General features: G+C 43.1%; 1 protein-coding gene across 10 annotated transcripts in view; it reads left to right on the plus strand.

The window, feature by feature from the left end:
- AGAP1 (ArfGAP with GTPase domain, ankyrin repeat and PH domain 1) overlaps positions 1–27,916 on the plus strand; it is a 314,556-nt gene that overhangs the window by 234,493 nt on the left and 52,147 nt on the right. For 6 of the 10 annotated variants that reach the window (XM_027735152.2, XM_027735158.2, XM_027735157.2 and 3 more), the window contains one exon: positions 26,111–26,188. The exons of the other annotated variants lie outside the window; for them this stretch is intronic. In XM_027735152.2, the coding sequence (XP_027590953.1) occupies positions 26,111–26,188 (78 nt within the window). The remainder of the gene's footprint in view (positions 1–26,110; positions 26,189–27,916) is intronic. 10 annotated transcript variants of the gene reach the window in all.

Below are 27,916 nucleotides of genomic sequence, written 5' to 3' on the forward strand. Positions count from 1 at the left end.
GCACAAATCCAAATTAAGCAGTCAAAGATGTTCTGGGAGATGCACGTTTTGCCTTGGCAACTTTGATCAAGTGCTTGAGATGCAGCAGGTGACTTGCTGAAAATGGGCTACAGGAGCCCATGGTGATAATCGTGGGAGATCCATGTCTTCCTTCCTTCTGGAAATGCTGAGCTCGGCGTGCAGAGGAGGAGGATCCTCCTGCAGTCGCTGTTCTCAGGCAGGTACAATGGATCAGAGTCAAGTGATGGAGGTAATTCTAGATTTTATGTCGCCTTCCTTTGGCTCTGGGCACGTTTCAAGTGTCAGCTTTCAAACAGGAATTCTGGGTTCCTTCATTTTTGTCTGTACCAAAGCTGAGGTGTTCAATGAGGTTTAAATCTGGTCTTCAGCAAACTCGAGCATTTTTACTGCACTTTGCAGTCTTTTTTTCTCCTCCTTGAACGTGCCTGCTTTGATCATTGACCTCTGCCCAAGTATTCAGATATCACGATGATGGACACTGAGCTCAGGGTGATTCACCAATTCCAAGGACTGATGCTCATCCCTTTTATGCCCTTCCATAAAGGTCATGCTGATTCTTCTTTCTCCACACTATCTGCACATGCACAGCCCTCTCTTTCTGGGATGGATTCTTTCATCTCACTTGGTTTGTCTTTCTACAGGTTTTCTTAGACAATGGTCACAGCAACAAAAATACTAAAGCAACTGTGCTGCAGTTGGATGAAAATTAAAATTCAGTTCCTATATTGGAAAATCAGATTCTTGTGAAATTTTTTTTTTCCAGCGCAGTGAAACCCGGGGAGAAGTTTTTTAGTTCTCTGTACAGAACTTGTCACTGAAAAAAGTCCCTCGGTGTTTTTGAGGGTAACAGCAGGAATGCTTACATTAGGCAAGGTGCCAGCAACCAGCAGGTTTTTTTCCCACCATGCTGCCTAAACTTGCTCGGAGCAGGATTAGACAGTGCTGTGTTTCAAAGAGGAATAGCTGCTCAGAGCCTGATCTGTTTTGGTACCCTTGTGCTGCTGCAGTTACTGGAACAGCCAGTGATAATAGGAAGGATTTTCAGCTTGAAAACAAGTAGAAAAATTGAAAAGCTTTCTTGGAAATACTCTTCACAGAAAGACCTTTCCCAGTGTTTATTTTTCTTACTCTTATTAGTTTTAAAGCTTCATAGCTAAGACAGCTTGAACCTGCCTTCCCTCCATCCACCACTGAGATGTTAGGAGCTGCAGAAAGCCCAAGGTGTGTCTGTCTTTTGATGTTGGGATCATCTGTGCCCTGCAAGCCTTCCACTGACTAAGAGCTCTGGCCCGTGGGGCCAGTGTTGCTGTGGGGCCAGCCTGGCCACATCCAGGTGGATGGGAACATCCCCTCCTTCCCTCAGGGAGACCACAGAATCCCAGAATGGTTTGGGCTGGGAGGGACCTTAAAGCTCAGCTTGTTCCATGGGCAGGGACACCTTCCACTAGCCCAGGCTGCTCCAAGCTCTGTCCAGCCTGGCCTTGGACACTTCCAGGGATGGGGCAGCCACAGCTTCTCTGGGCAGCCTGTGCCAGGGCCTCCCCACCCTCCCAGGGAGGGATTTCTGTCCTCTCTCAGCATCGTGGGCTGAACACCCCCAGCATCCTGTTCCCAGGCACACAGGTGGAGCTGGGAGGCAGGGCTTGGTGGCAGAGTAGTAAATGTCATCAGCAACTTTCCAAACTCCATGTTTTCTCTGAAATCCATGTTCTTCTTCATCACTTGTTTCTAAAGAACTTTTTGAAGGACCTTTTATGTTTCTTTTTAGAACTATTTTCTTAACACGAAGGTGTTTTTCTCTGCCCCTTGTGAAGTATTTGCCTTTCCTGGTGCTTTGCTGCTCTGTGCAGTCTCTCCCCAACTCCAGGTTTACACTCTTTCAGCTAAGGACGAACCCCAGTTTACTGAGAAATCCTATTTTTTTTTGTATTTTCCTGGTAAAGGTATTTAAAAACCTCTTGTTTTTCACACCCATGTTTTGTAAGGCTGAAGCCATTCTGCTGTTCCCAGTCTCAGGGAGCACTGAAGATGAGCTCTGATAAAGTGTGAAATTAGAATATGTTCATTTGTTTTCCGTGGGTGGGAGAACGGGGTTTAGTCACAATTCTCATTTTAGCAGTAAGCAAAAGCATCCCTGCTTTCATCTGGTTTGTCACTGTGTCCCTTCCAGCCCTCCCAAAACCAAAAGGACAACATGAATTAGAAAATGCAGTTAGTTCTCTCTGTAACAGAGGAATTTGGCAATTCTAAATGAATGAAATCAGAAGCACTATAACTGATCACCGAAATGCAGCATGGAAAAGCCTCTGTGCATTTTCCCTGCAGCCTCTCACCCTCAGCTTTCCTGAGCATCCTGGTGATTTACCTGCTGCCATTGTATCCTGAAGTGATTTAAACATCCTCGGCTCTGTGCACGGTCTCCTCCACACAATTTTAACATACATTTCCTTAGGTGCAGTGTAGTAAGTGCTGTGGCCAGACTGAACTAAAAAAACTCCATTTCTCTAAGCATGTGTTAAAAAAAAAAAAGGGTTAACTGGGATTTTTGGAAATTTAATGGAAACACTTCAAAGAGCAAAAGTATTTTGGGAGAGGAGAGTCTTCCTTTGACAGATGGACTTGACACTGTTAATGTTAATACTTATTTATAATAAGCTGAATTAAGCACCGTGATGAAGGAGGAGATTTTTACTTGCTGCTCTTATTATATATATTTAATTTTTTTGGCTTTTTATGGTCTGTCAGAAGCCTCCTGACATTGTCAGAGGACAGCATGTTCACAAACCTTTCCAGCACAAAAAGTCCCAGCATTGTCACACCCTTTTCTCTGCAAGGAAGATGCGAAATGTAATATCTTGACCTGCAGCAAGGGCAAAACCACTCAGCTTTTAAAGAGTTTGTAACCTTTGGAATCGAATCTATTGCATGTCAGGATCCTTGTGTGGATTGTGTTGCTTGAAGTTATGCCCAGAACTAAGCTGCCACCAAAACTTCCTCAAATAAAAGCTGTTTCCAGTCCTTTGGAGGATAATTAGGCTGTGGTGGTAAAGGCAAACAGGTGCTGCCCATGTAGGAGCACCACAAAAATTATCCCTGTGATCTTGTCATTCCAATTATTTTAGCTAGTCCTTGTAAATCAGCTATCAATAATTGCAGCCTGCCATGTAGTGGTGTTGGGGTACAGCAGGAACACAAAGTCTGGAGATGAGTCAGGAGGGGAAAACAGTCATTCCTTTAATTATATCCCTGCCCATTTGTTTTGCAGTTGTACTCTCCTTAAATTGGTAAGAGAGATCTTAAGCTTTTCCCCTCTAAAAAAATTAAATACATATATAAAATTAAAACCCCCAAATGCAGACCCATGTCATACAGAAGAGGAGTATATTCCTATATTTCTGTGCACGTTGGGATGGATGGTTTAGTGAGAACAGGTTTTGTTTCCATTTCTGGTCTCTTTACGTGTCTGAATTTGTAGAAAGTAAATGTTCCATAGTTTTAAAAAATATTCAGTGTATCAAGTGAGACTGATACAAAACTATCATTTAGACTGGAACGTTGAATGAAGAAAAGCAGCATTTATTTGGAGCTGGAGGGGTTGGCAGGATAAGCAGAATACTGGGGGTTGAGGGTTTTTTAATAGGTTTGTGATTCATTTAGGGTTAACTGCTGAATTCTCTTCATATGGATTTGGTTGTGTCATTCTTGTAGTCCTGCTGTGCATGAAACACATTTTGCTAAATTTCATACTGGACACAAAAAAACCTTAACTGACTAAACTCAGAGTTTAACGAGCTTGCTTTTAGTGAGATTTTGGGAGCGTGGTTTGATAAGTACGCCCTGATTTTGTGGATATCTTAGAAGAGTTATAAGCCTTCCCTGATGAAGCTGTAGCTGCTTTTAGGTAAAAATTTCTTTAAAAAAAAAAAAAAAGGACAAAACAAAACACGTGTTAGCGTTTAGTTGGCATTAAAAATGAGCAAAATACCTTGCTGTATTTTTTTCTGTCTGCAAAAGAGCTTAAAAAACCCCAAGCGACAATATGTGCCTGTATTTGTTGTCTGTAATACCAGATGCTTGTTTGAGGGAGGTTATCACCTATTCCCTGTCAGACACTCTTTGGCTGTAATTCCACTCATCATCTGTGGCTCCGTTCGCTGCCTCGTAGGAGACTCAGCCCCGGCCGGTGGCTGTGAGAAACAGGAGGGCAGAAATTAATAAAATGCAGCCCCAACCTTCAGAGCCTGACTTTCAACCAAGGCATAAAGGTCACTGGTTGGGAATCCTTCAGCCTCGGCCGGCACAGCCTGCCCGACATGAAAGGGCTGGGGCTGAAAGACACTTTATGTTGATGCTGAGGAGTGAAAGACAAGGGAGGTGAAGCTCATCTATTGTTTTAACCTACTTCATTGCAGGCTAAACAAGTTGAAAGATCCCTTCTTCCCTTTAAAAGCTCCCTTAGCTCAGGGTCGGAAGAGGCTGCGGGTCCCGCCTACCTGGTTGAGAGGAGAAGTGTGGCAGTGGTGGTCAGCAGGAAGGGGGCTCTGGGAAGGAACAGTCCCAGGATTGCACACACCGGCGCATCTGGAGAGTGGCAGGAAGAGAACATTTCTTTTTTTCTACATTTCCCTAAAAATTAGCCCCGCTCTTAGTGCGCTGAGCACCGTGACCTCGGAGGGCACACTGTGCATCCTTAGTGCCAGTGCTGTGCTGGGATTTGGCCTCATTTTTTGGAGAAGAAAGAAGTTTTAAGTAGCTTTGTAATTGAATGAAAACAAGTGACACCTTAGCATTTTACTGGCTTCAGGTGATTAGTGTCCTTGGCAGTGTGTTGTCAGCCTGAGACAGAGACCTTGGTTATGGAAAAGGTTCCTGATGTCCACAAGATGATGTTTACAAGGTAGCAAGAAGTAAAATATTAAATAATTAAGTTACTTTAAAATTTCTTCAACATTAAATGTCGTAAAATATTAATCCTACTGGAAAAGTTAGTTCTGTTTTGTTACTTGAATAAGGATGTCTGATCTAGAAGTTCCATTTTTCCAGAGCATAAGACCATGTAATTTCCTTCTGAATCTGTATACCCAAGTTAAGATGAAATGAAAATGAGATGGTTGTGGATTATAAAGCTGTAGTGAATGAAAATACTAAAGTAAGGTCGTTGTGTTCAGTATAACTTTGTCCTCCTGTCCACCACATACCTGCCCTCGTGAGGCAAAGTGTCACAGTTTAGATCAACGAGCTGGTTTGGTGTAGAAGGAAGACTTAGTTTTTGAGGGGTGCCTGTGCACTTGGACTCATCAGCTCAGAGGGACAGAGGGAAGCAGCTTCCTTTGAAGAGTGGAAGTCCTAAGTAATTGCCTTCAGAAGCCCTGATTGTGGAGGATTGCCATGGGTAGCTCAAACCTGGAATTCAAGGGGAATTGTGTCAGTAGGTCTGATCTACCCTGGGGTTATGAACGTGCTCTTGGCTGAAAAGAACTCACAATCAAGAGGTGCACAAACACTCTCTGTATTCTGCCATTGCAGACAGATGGTTCTGCTCCATTTTAATGCTGGTGGGATTATTTTGCAGATCTCTTAGACTTTCAGATTTAATAATAATCTATGGATCAAGAATTATTTTTGATCAAGAACATTTTCCCCCTTTTCATTTTGAGTCTTTGTCAGAATGTTTGTGGTGCCTTTCAAAAAGCAGTTCCAAACAAAACTGAGGAGGTAATGATACATATGAACAGTTGTACTAAATACGTTGCTGAGTAGGCATATATTGGCTTTAAACTGAAAGAGTAAGTTCAGAAAGGATATTAAGAAGGAATTCTTCCCTGTGATGGGGGTGGCACAGGTTGCCCAGAGAAGCTGTGGCTGCCCCATCCCTGGAAGTGTCCAAGGCCAGGTTGGACAGGGCTTGGAGCAACCTGGGCTGGTGGAAGGTGTCCCTGCCCATGGCAGGGGGTGGGATGGGATGAGCTTTGAGGTCCCTCCCAACCCAACCCATTTGTTGATGATAATTCCGTGCTGCCAGATTCAGCGAGCAGACACTCGGTGTCTTCCCATCTAAGTCCCTGCAGATCCACGTGCCCTGGGTGAGTTTTCAGGGTTGAGTTTGCTGCATGTTTATTTTATACCCTGTGCTTTCATCTCCTGTGTTCTGTCCCTCCACCTTTCTCCTCACAGACTCGTTACTTGTGATAGATGTTATGCATCGTATGTAGTGTGCGACTGCAGGAAGCAGTAGGTAAAAAGAAAACTTGAGCAGGCCTCGTCATTGACATTTTCCACCACTTCCCCCCTCTCCAAAAAAGGGAAAAAAATTAATAGAGGTTTCTTTTGTGAGCGTGAGCTGGAGAAAATTGGCCATTTGTCTGTGAGGTAATAGGCTTTGGGATAATATGAAAATCTGTCAAATGATTAAATTCAATGACATTAAATCACAATTCACGAAAGGAGAATACTGCACACTTTAATTCTATTTAATTTTTGAGGGGGGGGAAAAAGCCCTTAAAAAAATTTTGTTTGAGTTTCTCTTGAGCTGATTTCTCTGTGCTCCTTCTTAAAAGTGCCTTTCTAGTTGCCACACAGTGATGTGATCATTATCTGTCACCTCGTCGCCTTGCTGCCTCAACACGCAGTAAAATACAAAAAAAAAAAAAAAAAGAGGGGGGGGAGGAAAAGAAGACCAGAGGAGCTTGTGAAGTATGACTTCCTATCCCAAGACTCATTGCCTGCGATTCGTACCGCTTGACAGTAATGATCTTATTACAGTACTCTGGACCTTGAAGAGATTTCATGAGGAGAGCGGGAGGACGAGCCTCCGTGTAATCAAGTGGCGCTGAATATTCCACGCGGTTTTGATCACACACTGATTGGGCACAGTTTTAGCCCATCTTCTAGTCAATTATGCATGGCCCCTCGTGCTCCTGTGATAGTCAGAAACATTGATGGCTGTTGTCTGGGGGGGCTGGCAGCCAGCCAGGGGTTTGAAGTGCAGTCATTCCGGGAGAAGTGCTTTTTAGTTGGAATTGATTACCTTTCTTTGGGTTTTTGCTTAATGGCAAAACTGTATTGGAGAGGGCTTCAGGTGAAAAATGGCCGTATTAGCCATTTAGAGGAGCTGAACTCCTAGTCAATTTTTAGCTTTCCCCTGTTTCCATCTAATTTATATTTAATGATGTACCGTTTGATAATATTTAAGATATTTCATTTCCAGTTGCTGCTGAGCACACATGTTGAGCACATGTCAAATGACAGCGGATCAGTATTCAGGTTTTAGGAATTAATCCAGTTTAACCTTCAGGCTGCCAGAACGTGTCTTTTTTGGCACCTGTGCCAGGAAACATTGGGTTTATCTGCAGGTGGTACAAAGCTGACGTTCCCAAGCAGAGCCAGAGCTGTTGTCATCCCATAATGAGGATAAATCCAGGTGCTTTTAAAGAAGCAAAGGGTCTTTAGCTGGGTCCTTCGTTCAGATTCTCTTGTCTCAGAGGCTGATTAGGCTGCTGGTAATTCCTCCCCTATAAAAATGTCTCATCTTCCTTCATTCAGATCCCTTCAAATGAAAATAAAATCATTAAAGCCGTTCATATTGAACTCCCAAGCACCAGATAAGGAAATACTTAATTGTCAGTTATGCTTCTTGTTCTGGTCTCTCACATTTGAATATCCTACAGTATCTAATCTTTGGATGCATGTGCAGTTTGAGGAGGTTTGGAGCAGGACTTTAGGCTGAAGTACAACATTGTATTATCCCTGCATCAAATGGAGAGCTGATGCTTGGAATGTGCTGTATAGGCGGTGAAAAGATGCAGTGAAAATATTCTGGTATCACCCCAAGTTGGTTTTTTCCCACTAATCAGTATTATTTTTCTCTTCCTGCCTGAAATCATTGCAGTCCTGTAGGCTGTCAGCCTTTTCTGAAGGTGTTTCTGCTACTAAATGCCTCCCTCATGGTACTGCCCCTCTTCTACTGCTTCCCTGTTATTTGGATTGTGAGTGGGTTTTTTTCCCCTAAAATCAGTCCTATGCTTGACCATCCTACCCCTTAAAAAGCAGCTTTAATTTTTTTTAAAATTCTTTCTTTAAGATCAGTTCTCACCTCCCACATAGGGGCCGGACCAGAATTAAGAGCAAAACAGAAGTAGTCTCGGTGGTTTTTTTCTCTCTGAAACAGAACTGTTGGGTTTTCATCCAGTCATTTTGGGTTCAGCTATTGTCTGAAATGCCACATCCTAGTCTGGGGGGACTTACATGTATTTTGTGGTAATGTTTTACTACTTTTAGGCAGCCCACAAGGGCTGTGGGAATGTTTTTTCCCCTCCTTTGTGAGAGAAGCTCCTCTGAGTGTGTGTGTGTGTGCTTGATCCCTGTGCCAGGTGCTCCTCAGCATCCTCCTGCCCACGCTGAGGGGGAAGTTCTTGACTCTGGGGCCCCTTGGTGTCTCTTTGGGAGGTTTTGAACCAAACCTTTAGTGCCCAAGTCGTAATAAACCAGAAGGTCCATGGGCAGCCCTGAATTTTCCATATTTGACTCCATGAAGAAGGTAAAGGCCTTGGAAAGGAAAACTTTTAAGGGCGGGGGGGAGGGAAATTTCTCCATTTTTGACTCTGATGACTTTCTTTGAGTGTGGACTCTGTTGTTTGAGGCTGCTATCAACACTGCCTGTGGGAATATGTGCTATTCCCAAAGGATTCTTTATCTAGGAGCTGGAAGGAGACAGTGATGGAACAGACTCCTCAGTAGCAGATGATGCCTTACAAGTATCTCCTTTTTAGCAGCGCGACTTCTGCAGTGACATCACCAGCTCCTGGAGACTCAATAAATCACAGCAAATCTCCCACTTGAATGGGATGCTGCAGTGTGGGAAACATCTATGTGCTTTTTAAAAAGAAAATGCTGTTTGTTAGAATGTGATTCTCCCCCGGGAGGCCGCAGGGGTTCCTCCCAGGAGGGGTGGTGTGGCCCCCGTGTCGGCCTCGCTGGGGTTTTCAGGCCAACACGGCATTGACTTGACTTTGACTTCCTTCCCCAGTGCTTTGAATCCGTCCTTTTAATCTGGGCAGGACGAGCTGCAGTTTGTGGTGATGGATTACAAAGAGTGTTTCTGCCTCTGCTTCATTTGACAAGGAATTGGCAGCTCCCTCCAAGAGAGTTTCAGCTCCCTCTTATTTCTCCTTTCCCAGGCTCCTCCTTTTGGGTCTTCAGTGGGTGCTCAGTGTGCAGTTGTCTTGCAGGCTAGAATTTCAAGGGAAAAATAGGGGGGGAAAGGACGTTTTAGTATTTAAATCCTCATTTGAAAACTGTTAGTGATGGTGACAGTTTTGTGATAATAATAAAAACTGGGGCTTTTCAGCCAAGGTGATACTTGGTAGTGGTAAACAAAACACCAAAGGGATTCAGCCAATTTCCAGACAACTTGAATGCTTTAACCATCGTATTTATACAGAAAAGTACAGTTCAGCATTTACTTAACCTGAAAATTGGAAGCAATCCTATTGCATTGGGCTTAATATCAGCATTGTCATACGCATCATCACTTTTTGGTTGGGTGCTGCCCGTCAGTGGGCTGGGAATGGTCAGATAGAAAGAACTTCTTGCCTTTTTTTAAAGTAACAAACTCAGATTTTATGGTGAGACGTGGTGTTTATCACAGGAATGGTGTAGCAGTCTGAGCTTGGAAAGGTGGATGTAGTGGAGGAAATCTGACAGTACTTACCCAGTGGACTAGTATGTGGATTTTTGCTCTTCAGTGATGATTTAGAAAGATTTCTGCAGTCTCTGGAGGTGTCTCTCACCCACTAGTATTAATTAAATTATGTTTCTTTTAGAGTCATGGAATGGTTAGGATTGGAAGGGACCTTAAAGCTCATCTGGCTTTGGATGATGTTTGTTTCAGGGAAACGCTGACATTCCAGTTATTACTAGGAAAGTATTTTGATTATGAAGTTTTCCAAGGTATTTTCCATTTCCAGTGACTCATTCCCCTGGGCTCACAGTGCATCCTTGCCATACTTCATCTGCTGTGGCACAGAAACATGGGGGGTCTTTCTAACACAGTTTTACCCAGCTGGAAGGATCAACCACAACCAGTAAGATGAGCTGGGAGGTTTTCCACGCTGACATTCCTATTCTGACTCCAGCTGCAAGTTACTGGCTCCAGGGTGTGAAGGGGAAATACTCTGCCTGTGGACATGTCAGCATCGTGTGTGACCTGATGCAGCCTCACAAGGGGTGTGGTCTGTGCCCTGTAGCATGAGATGGTCTTTAAAGTCCTTTCCAACCCAAACCCTTCTGTGACTGCATGAAATAACAAATGTACATTTTCATCCTCAAACTAAGCGCTCATCAGTGACAGACAGTCCCCATTCAGAGAGCTTTAGAAGATCACCAAGGATTCCTGAAGAATTATTTTCAGAAAATCCCCACTTGCCAGGCAACATACCTGAGTTTCATAGAATACTTAAGAGGCCTCGGTGTTTAATTAAATTAGAACAAACCTAATTGTAATAAATCATAGATTAGTGTGTGCCTAATGTTTTTAATAAGAAGGTAAAATGTAAGTTAATACTCACCAGGTTCCATAAAGACTCTGGTGTGAAGATCCAGAGTGATTATAAGGAGAATGTGAAAATTGATTAATTTTTAGTGATTTGTCATCTGTAATCCTTATCTCTCAGTGTCTCTGTATACAATTAGATACCAGTTTGTTGAGGCAAAGCTCATTACTAATTAGGTCACCATTTCTTATATTTAACCTTTAGATCCTAGATGTGAAGTGAGGAGGTGAGCTTTGGTGATAGACTGTTAGTGTCCCATGGAGGAATGGGATGTACTGGAATGGTGGGGAGGTTTTCCACTGTGGAAAAGGAGACCTGGGCTTCAACTTATGGTGTGATCTTAGGCACTGTTTTATTTTATTTTATTTTATTTTATTTTATTTTATTTTATTTTATTTTATTTTATTTTATTTTATTTTTTAACAGTTGACTAATAGAGCAGGTATACATAGAATCCCAGAGTCGTAGAACATCAGGATCTGCTTCTACAAAATTACATATAGCAAAGGTTTTAAGTGCAGTACTCTGGTTTATTACTAACTAAAGAGTACAGGGTATGCTCAGAACTGTTATGGCATGAAAAAATAACCATGGAGGAGGTTGGAAGTAGAGTTTTGCTTTTCTTTTAAGTGTATTGATGAATACCTGCTGCCTTTATTCATAAAAATACCAATATAGTTCATCAGTTTTTTCTTTAAGTTGTGGATGTTATTGAAAAGCTGTTCCCAGGGGAACAGCTGACAACACTTGGAAAATACTTGTGAATAATCAATCTATTCATAATGAACTCTTTAGTCATAAATAATCTATTTGTAATGAACCTTGCTGCTTCTCCACATGCAAAATATCCCAACAGCTCCTTCCCCAGCTCGATGGCACCGCAGCTGGTAAGGGCAGAGGCAGGTTGGCTCCAGTGGAAACACTGATTTCGTGCAGGTTATTTCCATAGAGAAGACTGATGGCAAAGAAGGACAGAAAGTACCTGGGAAAGGCAATTTTACTTCTAAATAGGATGATTTTCAAAGGTTTTCAAGTTGTCTGTTGTAGCTCCACAAGCCAAAGGAGAGGCTGTGTCTTCTGCTGTGTCTTCTGCACGTTGTGTGAAGTCAGTACAGTCATCAGACAAGGAAACTCTGCTTTATGGTTCACTGAAGTATTTCACCATCTGCAATTCCTTATACCAGTGAAGAGGATAAAGTTTCCTTCTTCTGGCCAGAAACAGTTCTTTCAGGCTTTTTATTTCCTCCACAGCCTCTGACTGGAGGAGATGTTCCTGTTACATGTCATCAGGTCCCATAATTTGTCCTAATGCTACTCAATGGCTCGTCTAGAAAATGTAGAGGGACGCTGTCGAGGTTGTTAGGCACAAAGCTGAACCTGCCACACTTTGGAAAAAAAGAAGGAAAGATTGACAAAAACTGTCCCCCAGAGCCAGAATAAAATCCAAGAGGAATTTCTGAGCAATGCAGGAGCCACCACGTTGAATCTCTTTAAGTCTTTCCTTGTCAAATCATTCTGGGCTTTGGTCCTGCTTGGAGGAGGGCACTGGATATACAAGAAACATTAAGAGGGTTCTTGTTCATTCCAGTTGTGAAGGAGAGTAGACCATGGAGACCCTGCAAAGTACAAAAGGGTTCTGTCATTTCATTCAGTGTGCTGGAGCCTGAGATTTTGACTGACAAATCCAAAATGAAATTTTTTTTATCCCCTTTTTTCCCCCCAAGAAGCCTTGTGGAAAGAGGAGATGGAGATTTTTACCTGCAAGTAAAAGGCACTGCCAAAACACCCTACAGCCTCTGTAATGGTCATGTAAGTCAGAAGTCCAGCTGCTTTTGCAAGGGGGTGGGAGGGATGGACTAGATTGAAATGAGAACTGGGGAAATGCTGAGAGATTAACTAGAAAAACTCTCCTTTAAATCCCTGTTTATATCTCAGCTGTATGGCTCTGGGGACAGGTTTCATTATTTCCCCTCCATTTTGGGGGTGAAACTGCTTCCCTGAGCTACATCAATCAGTGGGGTGAGGTCCTCCCAGGTACAGTAACCTGAGAGTACCCCTCAGTTACTCAGGGGGGGTTGGTACGTGCAGTGTATGCCCATTCCAAACAGGAAAAGCTGACTCGGTTGGTTACAGCATTTTTCAGGGGTATGTATCCTCTCAGTGACATTAAGACTTCCCTGAAGACAATGTTTTATTGGTCTGGAGGAAACCCAACAGGTCAATGTCTGGTTGATAGCTCTGGCTTTGTCATGAGCTTGATATTACCTGTGATTGCACCTTGCTTTTGGCTTTTCATGCTTAGTTTCTTTACCAAACCCATTTGTTCTTGCCCACCCAACAGGCAGTCTTTCAACTGTGTGCACATGCAGAAATGCCCCCTAAAAAAATAATCTGTATCAGCCTTCACTATATTTGATGGCACAGTGTTTTGGCAGTAGTTTTGTACCACTGTGTCATGGGTTTTTTGTGCCATCAATTACTGCAACTACCTGCACATTAACACCACATGGAAGGGGGAGAGAGCCTGTGCTTCCTTTTGGAGAGCTGATTGCTGGGTTAGAAAAATACAGCAGGGTCATGCAAATCCCTCACAATGCCTGGGAGATGCAGAGTAAGTAACTGGGCAATAAGTCGTGTGCTCGAAGCTGAGGTGGTACAAGAGGAGCTGAACTCCTCTGCCTTGAGCAAACACATCAAAGTTCTCTTCATTAATACATATACATGTACACAAGCTCAAAGCTTTTAACACATTTTCTGTAATCCTGAGCAACAGGACAGTTGTTGTGTAACAGAAGTTTTGTGGGTTGGACATAATTAGGTGAAGAGTGTGGAAATGTTTAGGAAGGGTGAAGTGCACAGGCCTTGCAGTTCTGCACTCCAAAGGATGCCTGTGTTCTGAAAAGCACTGTGGTTGAGGGGGGAAGTGCAGGAGACAAGGCAGGGAAGTGTCAGTGGGAGAGATAGCAAAGGTGATGAATATGAATCAGTAGATGGAAAATGTCTTGGTTGATAAAGGAAATTAAATATATTAGAAAGATATCAAAAAAGATCTTAACAAATTATATTTAAAAAGAATTGTTGGTCTGTAGGACGTGAGGTGTGTAAGGTTGAGGAAAGAGGAATTCCTTAAATTCATCAGCAACAAATAGATTCTCACCATGGTACAGCTCCAATGCCTGATGAAAGACTGTAACAGTGAATCCTGATTTCAGAAAGGAAAAACAAGAAATTTGCTGTCACTGAGAAAAAGTGATAAGAACTTGGCTCACCTTAATTTTGTACTTCTAAACAGTTACGTGACAGCTAAACTTCCTCTACAGTGGGTGTTTTATTTATTTATTATATCTGCACAACCAGATTAGCTGTGGGCAGGAGTCCTACAAAGTTGACTTAAGAGCTTTCTAATCAACTGTCATGTAATTTTGAAGGGTTCTTGTAGCAGTGGGAACGTTGCAGAGAACTGGAAAAAAATGGATATTATGCTTGTAGCTGAAAAGAGGGAAGGGATCCTGAAGAATCCGTGTATTATTTAACCTCACATTGGTCTGGTGTGAAATAATGGGAAGGCTGATGTGTGATATGGTTAGAAAGTAATTTCCACTGGCAGAGTAACAAAGCTGTCCAAATCTCTTACAGGAGATTGTCAAGTGATAAAAAGCTGAGCAATTTTTAATGCCACATTATCACAGTTCTCTTTCAAGAGCAAGTACACTGAGTTAGTCCTCAGATCACAGGAAGCAGTTAATGGGTACCCATCATCCAGCCCCAGGGAGGAGTTAACTTTTGGGGTTTGTTTTCAGCTACATGCTCTTCGGTGTTCTGGGTGATTTTTTTTCCTTGATTCCCATGGTAGTCATCTTCCTACTCCATCCACATTTCTCCTGCTAGTGGGAATGCAGCCTGGAAGACTTTTACTTCTCCAGGGATCTTCTAAGCCTTCTGGAGAAAATTCTGATTGCTGCTCCTGGTTTGTCAGCTCCCTTCTCCTCCTCTCCTGTGAATGTTCTCCCGTGTGCACATGCAAACCGAGCTTCTGTCTTCCTGTGGCCAACCCAGAGATTGATCTGCTGGGGCTTTGTATTCCCTATCCAGGTTTAGCTGAGTTACTGGGAAGGAATCCTTCCCTGGGAGGGGGGGAGGCCCTGGCACAGGTTGCCCAGAGAAGCTGTGGCTGCCCCATCCCTGGAAGTGTCCAAGGCCAGGTTGGACGGGGCTTGGAGCAACCTGGGCTAGTGGAAGGTGTCCCTGCCCATGGCAGGGGGTTGGAACAGGGTGAGCTTTAATGTTCCTCCCAACCCAAACCATTCTGGGATTCTGTGACTGTTATGTCCCTTCCATGTCAGTGTGACAGAAAAATGCCATCCTTAGCTCTTTGAGTGTCGCTGAAGTGCATGATCTGGTCTTCACATTTTGACTTTCTCAATTGCTGCAGCATTTTTTTTCCTGGCCTTGATGACTGTGGAATCTGTTCTCTCCATCCAAAAGCTGCTGCACTTTTACCAACTGGTGTCTGTGTGAACCTCAGCATCTGTTTATTACAGTTTTCTTCCTTCATGACTTAAATGCAGGGGATCAAAATACCTCACTCTTGGCCTCCTACAGCCTAAAAAGTCTTGCAATTTGCCAAGGGCTGCTCTGCATTGAGGCCTGTAATATATGCAAATAGTGGAGAAGGCAATGAGAACTTGCCTGTGTGGGCTATAATCCAAATGGACCCTTCAAGTGCTGTGTAACCTTTAAATATCATGTGTGACCCTTTGGCATCCCTGTAAAAGCTGGTTTTTATTGTGGGTGAGCTGGATTGTAATACGCTGTTTATTTTAAATTTCACTTTTTTAACAGCAGAATGAGATGAGGAACTACAACCAGTACTGCTTGTGAACCTGCCTGTAAATCTGAGGAGGCTGTGTGGGGTTTAGTTAGTTGTTTACAAAGTGTGAGTTACAGCTATGAACATACCAGTCCGACTACATCACGTGAATACACAAATCTCTGCTCCATCACTTTGTTCAGTTGGCAAAATTGGCTTTTATTCTCCCCCTGCGTGGTTGTTTTCTTTTTCTTAGTCATAGAATCACAGCTTGGGTTGGAAAGAGACCTTAAAGACTGTGTAGTTCCAACCACCCCCTTCATTAAAGAGAAGTGGGCATTGGTTTTGCAGAAGTAGATTTTTGTTTTTTAAGAAAAATAACACATGGGAATACAGCAAACTCAAGGAAGCTCAGTGCTGGGATTTGCTGCTTTTGAAAGGCTGGCTTGATAAAATAGGTTTGACTTCTGCAGAGAGTGGGATAATACCAAGAGCACCAATGAGATGAAGCTGTTCTTGATGGGCTGCTTGTAAATATAAAGCCCTGTTCATTTCCCAAGGGAGGGAAATCCTATCTCCTGCTCCCTTTAAAGCTGCCCCATCCCTGTCTCCTGTCCAAGGGGAAGATGGGATTTGCAGTACATGGGGGGGGGGGGGAATATTCTGCTGCACCATACCAGTTGTGACAGCTCTGTGTGACTCTGCAGTTCGGCTTTTGCCATCAGGGCAGATCCATAAACAACGTGGAGCTTTGTGGAATCGTTAATGCCGTGCTTGTATTGATGATTTCATTTCTGCACTGGAGGAGCAGGGCCGGTCCCTCCTGCTGCAAGGCTGCAGCTTCCCTGCTTTATGATGATACTCCTCTTTCCTTTCTCTTCCTCCCCCCTACCAAAAAAAAAATAAAAAAAATAAAACCCATTGGGTAAATTGATTTGGGGCTCAGCCTTGACAGAATCCCAGCCCTCGGCCCCTGGCGCCGGCGTGGCCGCGGCGCGAACGCTTCCTGATTGTTTGGATGCTCCGGCAGAGGCTGCCACATCAGACTCGGAGGTGTGCAGAGATTAACTGGTGTCTGTCCGACCATTTGTCATACAAATAACAGTGCCAGTAGAGTGAAATACTATAAATCACTTTTTTCCAGGATTGAAACCTTTTATCAGTTGTGTCACTTCCATTATTCAGTAAGCGATTAGTAACGGCCATTGTGGTTGAGCCAGTTAGTAGTTAACACCTCAGAGCTGTGGCTTGTGAGGGAGCCTGTGACACCAGGTTCTGATGTAAATTCAGGATTTAATATTTACCTTCCCAGGCCCAGTGCAGTTGTTCCTGGGGGTTTTGCTGGAAGGTGGAAGGCAGCGCGGCTTCTTAATTCCTTGCTCGCTCAGGCGGCCACGTGGTGTTTGTGTGTCCCTGCCAGAACACACCGTGTTTCAAACATGCAAATGTCAAATTGCAGCCTCCTTTTTCCGACCTCATTCCAGAGCTAATCACAGCATCTCCCCAGGGATTTTCTGCAACTGCAGCTTTTGAAAAAAAAGTCGAATTACGGGAATGATAACCTTCACGTGAGAGCAGCCGCAGAGTCACGGGTTAACCCTGAGCTTGTGGGATTTCTACAAAGCAGCATCTGGGCAGATGTTGGGGAATAGCACAACCATTGGTTGAGCAGAGAGTGTGGGAAGGTTATGGTGACTTCTTTGTAAACTACATGTGAAAATTCCATCCTGCTTTATTTATCCCAGTGCCTGCTTTGATCAAGCTATTTGATTTTAATTTTTCAGGCTTTGAGGGGTCCTAAAATGGAAATTTATAGATTTTTGGGTTGGAAGGGACCTCAAAGACCATCCAGTTCCAACTCCCTGCCATGGGCATGGACACCTCCCACTAGACCAGGTTGCTGAGGTTGTCCTCCTTGCACTGTAGGTCCCAACATCTGCAGGTCTGCATTTTCTAATGTAGTCAAGGGAAGGACCTGGAAGTTGCCTTCTCTGTCAGTGCAGGATGATGTAGAACCTCAGGTAAAAAGGGTCTTCAGGGCTTTTTTTCCAACCTAAATGACTCCAGGGTGACCATCCTGTTTTATCACAAGCTTTCAGGTTTATAGAGAAATAATCGTTAAAGGTGGCTCAGTAGTTTGTAGGAAAAGACCTTGACACAATAAATCTCTCCATTAGTTTCTCCAGCAAGGAATCCCTGTGTTAATGTGGGACTGAGTAACATGCTGAACTATTAAGCACCTAATTCTGGAAGATTGGCTCCTGTTTGTTTTTACATGTGATGAAAATTAAGGAAGAATTCATGTTCTATATCTAAAGCTGCAGTGGGAAGCGGTGCTGTGTCTGCTCACATATGGATGTGATTCCCCCAGAACAAACAAAAGGGGGCTGTGTGTGCATGTTCCTCATCTGTGCCCGTGCTGGAGGGCAAACTGCTAATGAGCCTGGATCAGGGCTGGGTGTCTGCAAAGGATGATATGGTGGGATCATGGAATGGTTTGTGTGGAGAGGGACCTTAAAGGGACCATCTCATTCCACCCCCTACCAGGGGCAGGGACACCTTCCACTAGCCCAGGTTGCTCCAAGCCCTGTCCAACCTGGCCTTGGACACTTCCAGGGATGGGGAGTCCCAACCTCTCTGGGCAGCAGCTGAGCCATTTGATCCATGAGATGCCTTATGGATAGTCTTTCCCAGAATGGTGTAGCACAAGGTGTTCTTTTGCCTGACCTCAGGTGACTTGTGTTGTTGAGCAAGATTTGGATCCTCTACCTTGTCTGTGCTTTATGGTCTGGTGTGTCTGGTGGTCCTGAGGAGCTGACAGGGACAGCACCTGCTTTTTCAGGAGGGGAAACAGCTTGTGACATCTTTTTGTATAAGGTTTTGTTTGCCTAGTGTGAGCTTACCTTTTACAGTAGGGTGGATGTTATGGATTTAATAGGTGAGAAAATAGTGGGAAAGATGGGAGAGGGTAGGAATGGAAATTCCCATTTCTGTTCCATGTTCCAATTCCTTTTAACTAAGTAAAAGCTGGAATGCCAAAGTGGCAATGATGCCTAATGTACCTTTCTGCTACCTTAGAAGAATACAGATGACTTACAAGCCTCCTTTGTTATCAGAGGGTAGTGCAGTCTCCTTTATTTATTTTAAAATAATTATAATAAATGCTGAACAAACTAAATGCAAGATAAGCAGTATACCCAGGTCTTTGAAAAAATCAAACACTTCATCATCTGTATCTACAAAAAATCTCAAGTAAATGGGAACTGTAAGAATTTCATAAATATTGGTCCTGCCCATGTCCTGGCTCAGCTTTCCCTTGTTTCTTTTAAGATACCTTGGCAAGAAGGTGCTGTGGAGCTCGTTGATGTGCAGGGAGCACCTTCCCATCCCACTTCATATGTAAATATTTTTTATCTTCAAACAAGTTACAGATTTTCTACCACCTAAAAAACCCCCAAACATGCTCTTTTTGGCATTAATTCCGCCGAGTTATACTAGTTATGGTAGTATATTTTATTTCTAGTTTGCAGTGTTTCCATTCTGACACCTGATATACATTGGAACAGAAATTTTGTGGCCAAAAACTGTGGGAAATTTCAAGATGCCTGCACTGAGTTTATCTTTTAAAAGTGAGCAGTGAGGAGCAGCAGAAGCTCTTTCTGTTGTTCTGTAGCTGGTTTCTTGACAGTAATTGCTGGCACCAGCAGCCAAACGTGGCAGGTTTGTGTTCCAGAGGAGAAGGGTGCAGGCAGTGCATCCTTGCTGAAGGGATCCCAGTGCCCCTCGTTCGTCAGCCTGTGCCGGGCGAGCGTCGGCTCCTTGTCCACGGGTGGAACCGATGGTCTGAGACACGGATCAGTCCGTCGTGCCATGAAGGCAGTGCTTCCTGGGGTGAGCAGGGAAGTGGCTCTGTTCCCACAGCCAGTACTGTGTCTGGGCTGATGGCAGATAACCCCACACAACCCCTCGGTGTCCCACTCCTGCTCCACTAATCTTCCTTTCCTCGGTGTCCCTGGATTCCTCACCCACACTCTTGTTTCCTCTTCAGGGGTGCTTTTTCCTGCTGTCCATCCAAATACACTGAGTTGGATTTAGTGATGGTGCATTTTGCATTTTGTATAATTATTCATTACAAGAGATTGGACAAGACAACCTTTAAAAGGTCCTTTCCCATTCCACAGTAGTGGGAGCTTTGCCAATAAGGATCTCAAAACCCGAGTGCTTTTGGTGTCACATCAACCAGGGTTTGTTGTCACAGGTGCCATTCTGGCCAGGTGTAGTGGTCTGAAGAAGCCTCTGTCAGTCTCCCCTTGCATCCTGGGGTCGTATTTAGCTGCAAGGTGCAGGGCTGGGAAGTGCTTCCTCACCGGCTCTGGTTTCCAGTGGCATCCCAGGTGGTGGTGTCACCTGAGCTCTGATGATACCAATTACAGGCATGACACTGATCTTGAAACCTGGATAATTGGGTAGGAATTCAAATACCTTTGAAATTCCAGAAGGGCCGATATCTTGGATCAAATGGAAGGGGATGCCCAGTGAAGTGATGAAGTCACCATTCCTGGAAGTGTTCAGAAGAGGAGTGGACGTGGCATTTTGCAATATGGTTTAGTGGTATTTGGTTGAAGGTTGGAGCTGATGATCTCGGTGGTCTTTTCCAACCGTGACGATTCTGTGATTCTGTGAAATCCAATAGTGTAGCCCAAAGAAAAGGGAATTTAGTACCACAAAAGAAGTATAATAGGAGTAGTTCATATTTAACATTTGAGGCTTAGATATAATAAACTGCTTTGTTGTAAGCCAAGAATAAGCCAAGGTGTGCTGGACACTTGCTTAGCTCGTGGATAGCTCTGGTAATTAATGCATGATGATTATAGGTTATTCTTGTCATATTTCCAGGTGTAAAAGATATGATATAAGCAATGGAATGGAGTTTCAAGGCCTGCTTGTGCTTGTAGCTGGCTTCACTCCTCTGAAGTAGATTAATATGGGTCTATTTGAATATAAATATTAAAGTGCAATTAAGCCAAATACGTAATTTTCAATCAGCACATTTGGGGTGGTTTTTACATGTGAATTACTGGAGTGGGGCAGCTGGGCTGTACAGAAAACTGTCATGCAGCATTAGAAGTGAAGAAATCGGCGATGATCTTGACAAACCATGTTTTGTCAGGGCAATGTTTTCGTTTCCTCTGCAGGAAAAGCTCTTTACGGTTGTTTTTTTTTATTATTTTTAGTCCAGATGCGTCCGAAAAAAAAAAAGCAGTGGCAGAGTGACAAAGTGATTCTCCTAATTCCATAATAGCTCAGCTGGCCTCGTGGAGTCAACCCAAATTGGAGGAGCTAACCCTGGGAACGGGTTGTTTTGCAGGGCTAGGGCTGGAGCTGGTGGTCCAGTGATCACAGCCAGGCCCTCACAGCCCCTTCCGTGGCAGGGGGAGGCTCATTAAATAATTACACCTTTGATTAGCTGCTTCAACTGCTCGTTGCCTTTGAAATATGATAGTATAATCTAAAGCTTTTATTAAAAGACAATTTTTCTAGGTGGTTGAGAAGGGATTTTTTTGTGTGTGGAGAAAAGGGACCATAATTTTCTGCTTCACAATAATGAAAAACTGAGAGAAATGTTTCCAATTACCGTTTAGTTTTGTCGATTCGAATCTTGGGTGTTTATAGTGTATTGGAAAGGCAGTGAAGTCGTTTAGTGGGTCCTTTACCTACTGCAGAAGTTTTGATGGAGAAATATTGCGAGGAGGGAAAAAAAAAAATTAAAAACATTTTTTAGGAATGTTTAATTAGAGTAACTTTTTTCCCCTGTCACGAGCAGAAGTATGAATGTGTTTTCATTTTTTTTTCCCTTCATTTGAAATGTTCAAAGCTGAATAGAAGCCAAACGTAATTAACTATTAATAGGATTTGAAGTATTACTTATAGAGTTTTCTGGGTTTAAAATAGAGCGCTGGGAAGGATTTCAGCTCTGGAGGAAAGGGTGGGGGTTTTTTTTTGTACCAGACAGAGAATTTTACTTGTGTTTGGGGAAATATCTGTAACTCAGCACTTTTAGTAATTTACTTTACTGATTTACTTTACATCAGCTTGTTTTTTGAGTATTCTGGAGTCCAAAAAGAGCATATTTAGGACTGTTACCATATGAAATACTTTTCGTCTCTTGGATCCATTTTTTTAGCCCCCTGGGATGTATGTCTTGGTAACATCCATGCACCAAACAGGTGTGTTTGGAAACCTTAGAGTCATGTTCAGGTTTCCTTTGGAAATCTGGGTTAATAGATAAGCTGTACATATTTGATAGAAATTATAAAAAATTGATGGACACATTTATCATCCCTGCCTGTGTCAGGGGACTGGAATGAGAAGGGCTCTACGGCCCCTTCCAACCCAAACCATCTGAGAATCCTGTGATTTTGTGATTTTATGATTCTGTGATTTTTAAGTTCTGTGCACTTTGTGGTTTGATTTTTTTTTTTATTTTAAAATTTAGGTGTTGGACAGGTCTAGAAACACAATGTTTCCAGTTTATTTTACTTTCTAAATGTCGTATATTAGGTATGCCTGGGGTTTGGGCTGCTTTTTTTTTAACCCTTTCGGAGGAATTTTTGTCATTGCTTTCACAAAGGGTAAAACAATGTCAAGCCCTTTCACAGTCTCAGAGACAAGTTTCCATGGGCTGAGAATCTCCTGAGTTGCATCTTAATGGAATCATTTCCATCCTCTTACCAAAGAGTGTGGTGGTGTTGGGCAAATTCCTGTTCTGCAACAGGGTGAGACTGTAGGTATTAAGACTCTCCTTAAGAGTAAAAGCATATTTCTGCTTATCAAAATGTATAGAGAACTGAATTAGTGCAGGTTTAAAGGGGTTAATATGAGGTTTTGTTGAGTACAGTACCTTGAGCATCCTCAGAGAACTTCCCTGGTACCAAGGAGATGGATCCTCAGATCACAGGTGGGTACATTCCTTCTACAAACATCTGCTGCTTTAAGAAAGAATGGTACCTGATCATGGTGGTAGTAAACATATTTACTACAAAACCTAATCAAAACAGGACAAGTAGACTCATTAACAGAGAATAAATAGCAGGCCTGTTAAAGAAAGCAACCACAGAGATTCTGTCTGCAGGGGGATGGTCACAGCTGGGAAGTTACTGTCTGCACGAGTACAAAGAGAGGGGGGAATTGGGAGTGATCGAGTTTAACTGATTCCCAGTTACTCCATATCTTGGCAAAAGGTTCTACTGAAGCCTGGTTTTCTTCTGTGATACCAACATGCCTGTTTTCACTCGAAGATGTGAGAGGCTGTTTTACATCCAGAGTGTGTGTGTGTAAGTGGGTATAGTTCAGCTCACAGTGGAGTCCTCAAAAACATCAGCAAAGGGAGGCCTCTCTGTCTCCAGATCCAGCTGGATTTCCTCCCAGAGCTGCATTGTCATGCACTCCATTGTCATGGAGAGACCCAACATGTATCATCTCCCACTGGATTTAAGTATCTTCTGCTTGGATTCAGTGTTTAGGGCTCTCTTTTGGTTGGTTTTGGATGTTCAAAGACCTGCAGAGCCATCAAGTAACCTGTACAGCTCCCACTTCAAAGCATGTGCATCACAGTCCCTGCCTCACAAATGGAAAAATTGCAGCTCAGGACATAGAAAGCTGAAATAAAGGAGTGGAATTGCCTCTGGAAAAGCACAGTGAGCCCAGTCAGTGCCTACCAAGTCCTGGCAAAGGCTTCCATGATCTCCAGGCTCTGTGTGCTCTGCAGCCTTTCCCCATTTGCAGCAACCAGTCTGTAGCAGTTCTTCACCTCACGAGTGTCCTGGTGTGTTTGATTTAAGCAGTTTAAGGTTCTTTGTAGGAAAACCACAGCAGAAAACACCTCTGACCCTTCCAAATCTGTATGAGTCCGTTCCAGGTTGGACATCAGGAAGAATTCCTCCCTGAAAGGGTGGTCAGGCATTGGAAAGGGGCGCCCAGGGCAGCGGAGGGGTCACCATCCCTGGCAGTGCTCAAAAACTGAGTGGATGTGGCACTTGGTGATATGGGTATATGTAGTTAAATTCATTCCAGGTATTTGATGTTTGAGGGAGGTGTGTTTCTGGTTAGAGACACTTCTTAGTGGCTTTTTTGGAAGAAAACACACTTCCAGGAGATACTTCAAATCAATCTGCCTTAAGGATCTTCCTAATTAGTGAGTTTTGATGTTACATAATGGAGTGTTTCTTACAGCTTTTTCTTGGTAACCAGTTGGGGTTGATTTGATTGTTTAAGTGTGTATATGATATAAATAATAGATGTAGATATAATATAGATATAATATGGATATAGATATATAGATAAATAGAGTTGGCAACAAGAGCTTTTGTTGAGTTAACTTTGGACCCAGCAAGTGAACCCAGACTGGAGAGGCTGAATATCCTGTGATATAAGTGAAAGCCAAACCAGGCAAATAATGACCTGTGGTGCCTGTTCCAGCCTTGTTGGTCGGTAACAACACTCATTCCAAAGCCAGGCAGGGTAGGAGGCTCCACTGGGTCCTGGCACATCAGTCACCCCCAGAGGCTGCGCTTGGCAGTGCCCAAACCCTGCTGCTGGTAATCCTATTGAATCCTCAAAGCCAGGAGAGCACCTGGAGCAAACAGGCTGGAGCCTAATCAGTGGGAAAGGACACACTGGGATGTATCAGGACCTCAGCACCACTGTGGGAAAAGTCCATTTGTTTAAAGAGAAGGGAAAGACCTGACACCTACCACATTAAAATGGATTATTTCATCAATAGGTTAATAGAAAACCAGGCTGAGAGTTCACTCCTGCTCACACAGCCAGACTCAAACATGCCATTAAAGTGTGAAAAATGGAAAAGGGACTGGGAAAGGGTCTCTGTGCACTGCAGACCATCTTCCCTTCAGAGGGGTGCCAAACCTCGATTTTGCCTATTTATATGTAAATGTTTTAGAGGGAAAACAAGTTCTCTGCTGGGCAATTGTGCCTCTGTAGGTGCTGAGACTTGTTAAAAAGAAAGGTTTTTTTCAGCTTGAAGGATGCACCCAGTGAAAACACTTTCAGATTTGATGATGTCACTGCGAATCCAGTCCTCCTTTTCTGTATATGACATAAAAGCCTGCAGATGGCTTTATTAAAACCTCATATAGCTTAACAGCCTTAGTTCTTCAGCTGAAAACCAGGCTTTTTGTTAAAGATTGGAATGACTTCATGTCACTGTTCCTTTTCCCCGGAAGCAGCCATTTGGTCTGACTTTTGTGGAGCATTCAAAAAGTTCCCTCATAAATACAGAAAGAAAACTTCTAAATTATTGTATCCCAGTACTCGGTACGTTGTGTGATGTCCCTGTCATCCCAAAGGGTGAGGAGCATCCGTGGTGGGAGAGGGGAGGGTCTAAGGTCCCTGAGGAGACCTCTGAGATGGTTGAGTCCAACCATTAACGCACCACCACCGTGTTCACCACTAAACCAGGTCCCCAGGGGCCACAGTCACACTTCCAGGGATGCTAATCCCACCACTTCCCTGGTTTTTCAGTTGCTGGCAGTGCCAGCAGTGTCCTGGTGTACTTGGATGTTTCATGCAGTTGCTGTCTGATGAATCTCAGCCTAAACATATTTTTGATTGAACGTCCTTCTCATGCTGGGATTTCACTCTTGAGGCAAAATGCGTCGATTTTAAAGAAGGTGAAAATGTGCTCTCCCCTAATGAGCACAGGAGTGGAGTGGTTTTGAGCAATATTTTCTGCTAATTGTGAAACAGCAGCCAGGAGCTCAGAGAATCTCAAAGTTTGAGTCAATTCTAATAAAATGGGGATGTTACTATTCTGTGTAAAGGATCAATTTTATTTTTTTTTCCCTTTCCAAATAAACACCTTGATTTTGCAGTGATTTGCCAGGGGGGAAGGAAGGGAGGACCAACAAACATTGATTGCATCAATGTCTGCTTGACACTCTTCAGAATAATTAGGTGATGTCCAGAGAAGCTGTGGCTGCCCCATCCCTGCCTGGGGCCAGGTTGGACGGGGCTTGGAGCAACCTGGGCTAGTGGAAGGTGTCCCTGCCCATGGCAGGGGGTGGGACTGGATGGGCTTTAAGGTCCATCCAGCCCAGGCCATTCTGTGATTCTGTGATGATTTTAGTGCCTCTGAGCTCAGCACTACAAATAGCATTTGCTGTTAGGAGGATTCAAGGTCATTACATCATCACTTCAGTTTTTAAAGGTGATGATGTAAAAAGGAGGTTTAAGGGTGAACTCCAGGCACCAAGTGATCCCTACAGGCTTTTGGAGGAAAAGGAGCTCTTGTCAGGCTGTTCTGTCATGAATTAAATTGCATTTTACAGTAGCTGTTTTGTCTAGTCTTGTATCCTTTGCACAAATACTTCCTGCCTTTTTTTACTTCTCCTGGTCTGTTTTTGTCTATTCCAATAGCAGATCCATTTAATCTTGTCATGTCACGTTGTAGAGACTGAAAGAAAAATCCTTCTCAAGAGTTTTTCTGTCTGGGCCATGGATTGGAGAGGCTGAGTGGTCCTGTGTGCATTTTCTGTGTGGAGCTCTTCACTTGTTAACAGGCTCGTGCTTGTATTTTACTTCACATGCTTTTTGATGTTTCTTTTCTCCCCTTTTTCATTGATTTTCTTTCTTTTTTTTTTTTTTTGTCCCCTTCTTTTTCTTTATTTTTATTCTCTTTTTTTTCTCTTCCCCTCCTGCTCTCTGGACGCAGCCAAACGCAAAGCTTGGAAACTAAACCGTGTTGGTAGCCTGCGAAATATATACAGCAGCAGCAGCACCAACACCGAAGGTAACAAACCCACCCGTCCCAGATGGAAACCTCCTCTCTTCCCCCTTTTTTTTAACCCCTCTTCTCCAAAACTTCGTGCTCCTTGCCTCTGTCCCTTCCCCAGTGTGGGCATGGAAGTGAGCTTTGCCCCGAGCATGCCTGTCCCACCCGTGTTTGCAGAGTCATTCCACCTGGGCTTTCCGTCTCTCTGGTTGTGCCTTTTACTTTGCCATTTGTGTTCCTTTCAGCTTACTTAAATCTTGACCTTTCCCTCTAGTCGTGGAGTGGTGATGTTTAAATTACTTCAGGAACCCATTTTCTCCTTTTATTTTTTTTTTTTTTCAGGAGATACATATATATTTTCCCTTTCTCCGTGCGGGCACTCAATGTAATATTTCCCAAGTTATTACAGTTTTTAAAAGTGTTAGTATCAGGTGTAATGATCTGTAGCCAAATACAATAGTGTGCCGTGACATTTAAGTAACAATCTTAATTTGTTTTGTGCAAGCCTTCTCCATAATGCTCTTTGCAGCTCTAATCCAGAGGCGAGACAGTGCCGGGTCATTTGCATGTGCTGCTCTTGCTTGTAAATTCTGGATATTGTTGTATTTCTAAAGGTCACCTGGTGCCAAAGTTCACAAATTGACTTGCATTGCTTTTTTTCCCACCCAAGACAGCCGTCATGCCTTTTGTATAATAGCACATGGAATTTTATATATTTATTTCCCTCTCCCCACACCTCCACCTTCGTTTGAACAACACAATTATAAACTGCCTTTTTATATATATATTTTTTTTTATTATTATTATTACAAATGTCAAAGGTCAGGATTACTTGGAAACCAGGCAAGGAGAGGGGGTGAAAAAAACACTCCAGCACCACCATCTCCAGCAGCATGGAAGAGGGATGGTGTAAGAAACAGGGAATGCAAAATAGGTCACAACTCAGTAATCTCGCTGGAAGGGAGGGGGATTTTTTTTTCTCTTCACTTAAGTGCAAACCAAATGGGTCAAGTAATGGCGAGCGCCTGCCCTAACACTAATTGACTTATTTTGGAATGATTATAACTGTAATATTTTTCTTAATGTCACTGTTTTCTGGGCTGTTGATTTTAGTGATTGCCAAGCGGTGGCATTAAATCTCTTGTAAATTTTAAATTGCGAGCTATTTCTGTAAACAAGTCCCTCTGTTCACATCCTGGTCATTAACCTTTGGTGATTTATATCACCCTCCTTTTTTTGCACAATTACAGCTAGTTGCTCTCCCTGCCAAACAAAGTGTGTGCAGGAAACAAAACTGGGATTTTATTCCAGCTTGTTAAGGTAGCTTTTTTAAAGTATAATTTTATTTTGTTTCTCAGTCTAAACATAAAATTATTACCTTTCAGAGCTGTCTTTTTTGTTCTTTTCTTTTCTTTTCAATACACAATGAGAGAAAATGATTGTCAGATAATCATAAGATTTGATTGGGTTTTTTCCCCCTCACTTTCCTCTTTAGTAATTTTTAATTTTCCCTGTAGTTGCTGGTCTTTATCTCCCAGCCAAATTTTTCGTCTAATCAGCATATTTGTTGTTCCAGGTTTACTGCTTGAGAAGCTTGTGATTTTATATCTACCTGTTACTAAATCGCAGCAGGGAAACAAATATATAGAATTCCCTCGTGTTTCACGGACAAAGGTTTTTTTAGGGCATGTCTATTTTCAGGGGTCTTTTATCTTACTCATCAAACTAAGGATCAAAGGCACCGTG

The sequence above is a fragment of the Pipra filicauda genome, unplaced genomic scaffold, assembly GCF_003945595.2.
Source record: "Pipra filicauda isolate LSUMZ 115617 unplaced genomic scaffold, ASM394559v2 scaffold282_size1924045_pilon, whole genome shotgun sequence".
Classification (NCBI taxonomy): domain Eukaryota; kingdom Metazoa; phylum Chordata; class Aves; order Passeriformes; family Pipridae; genus Pipra; species Pipra filicauda.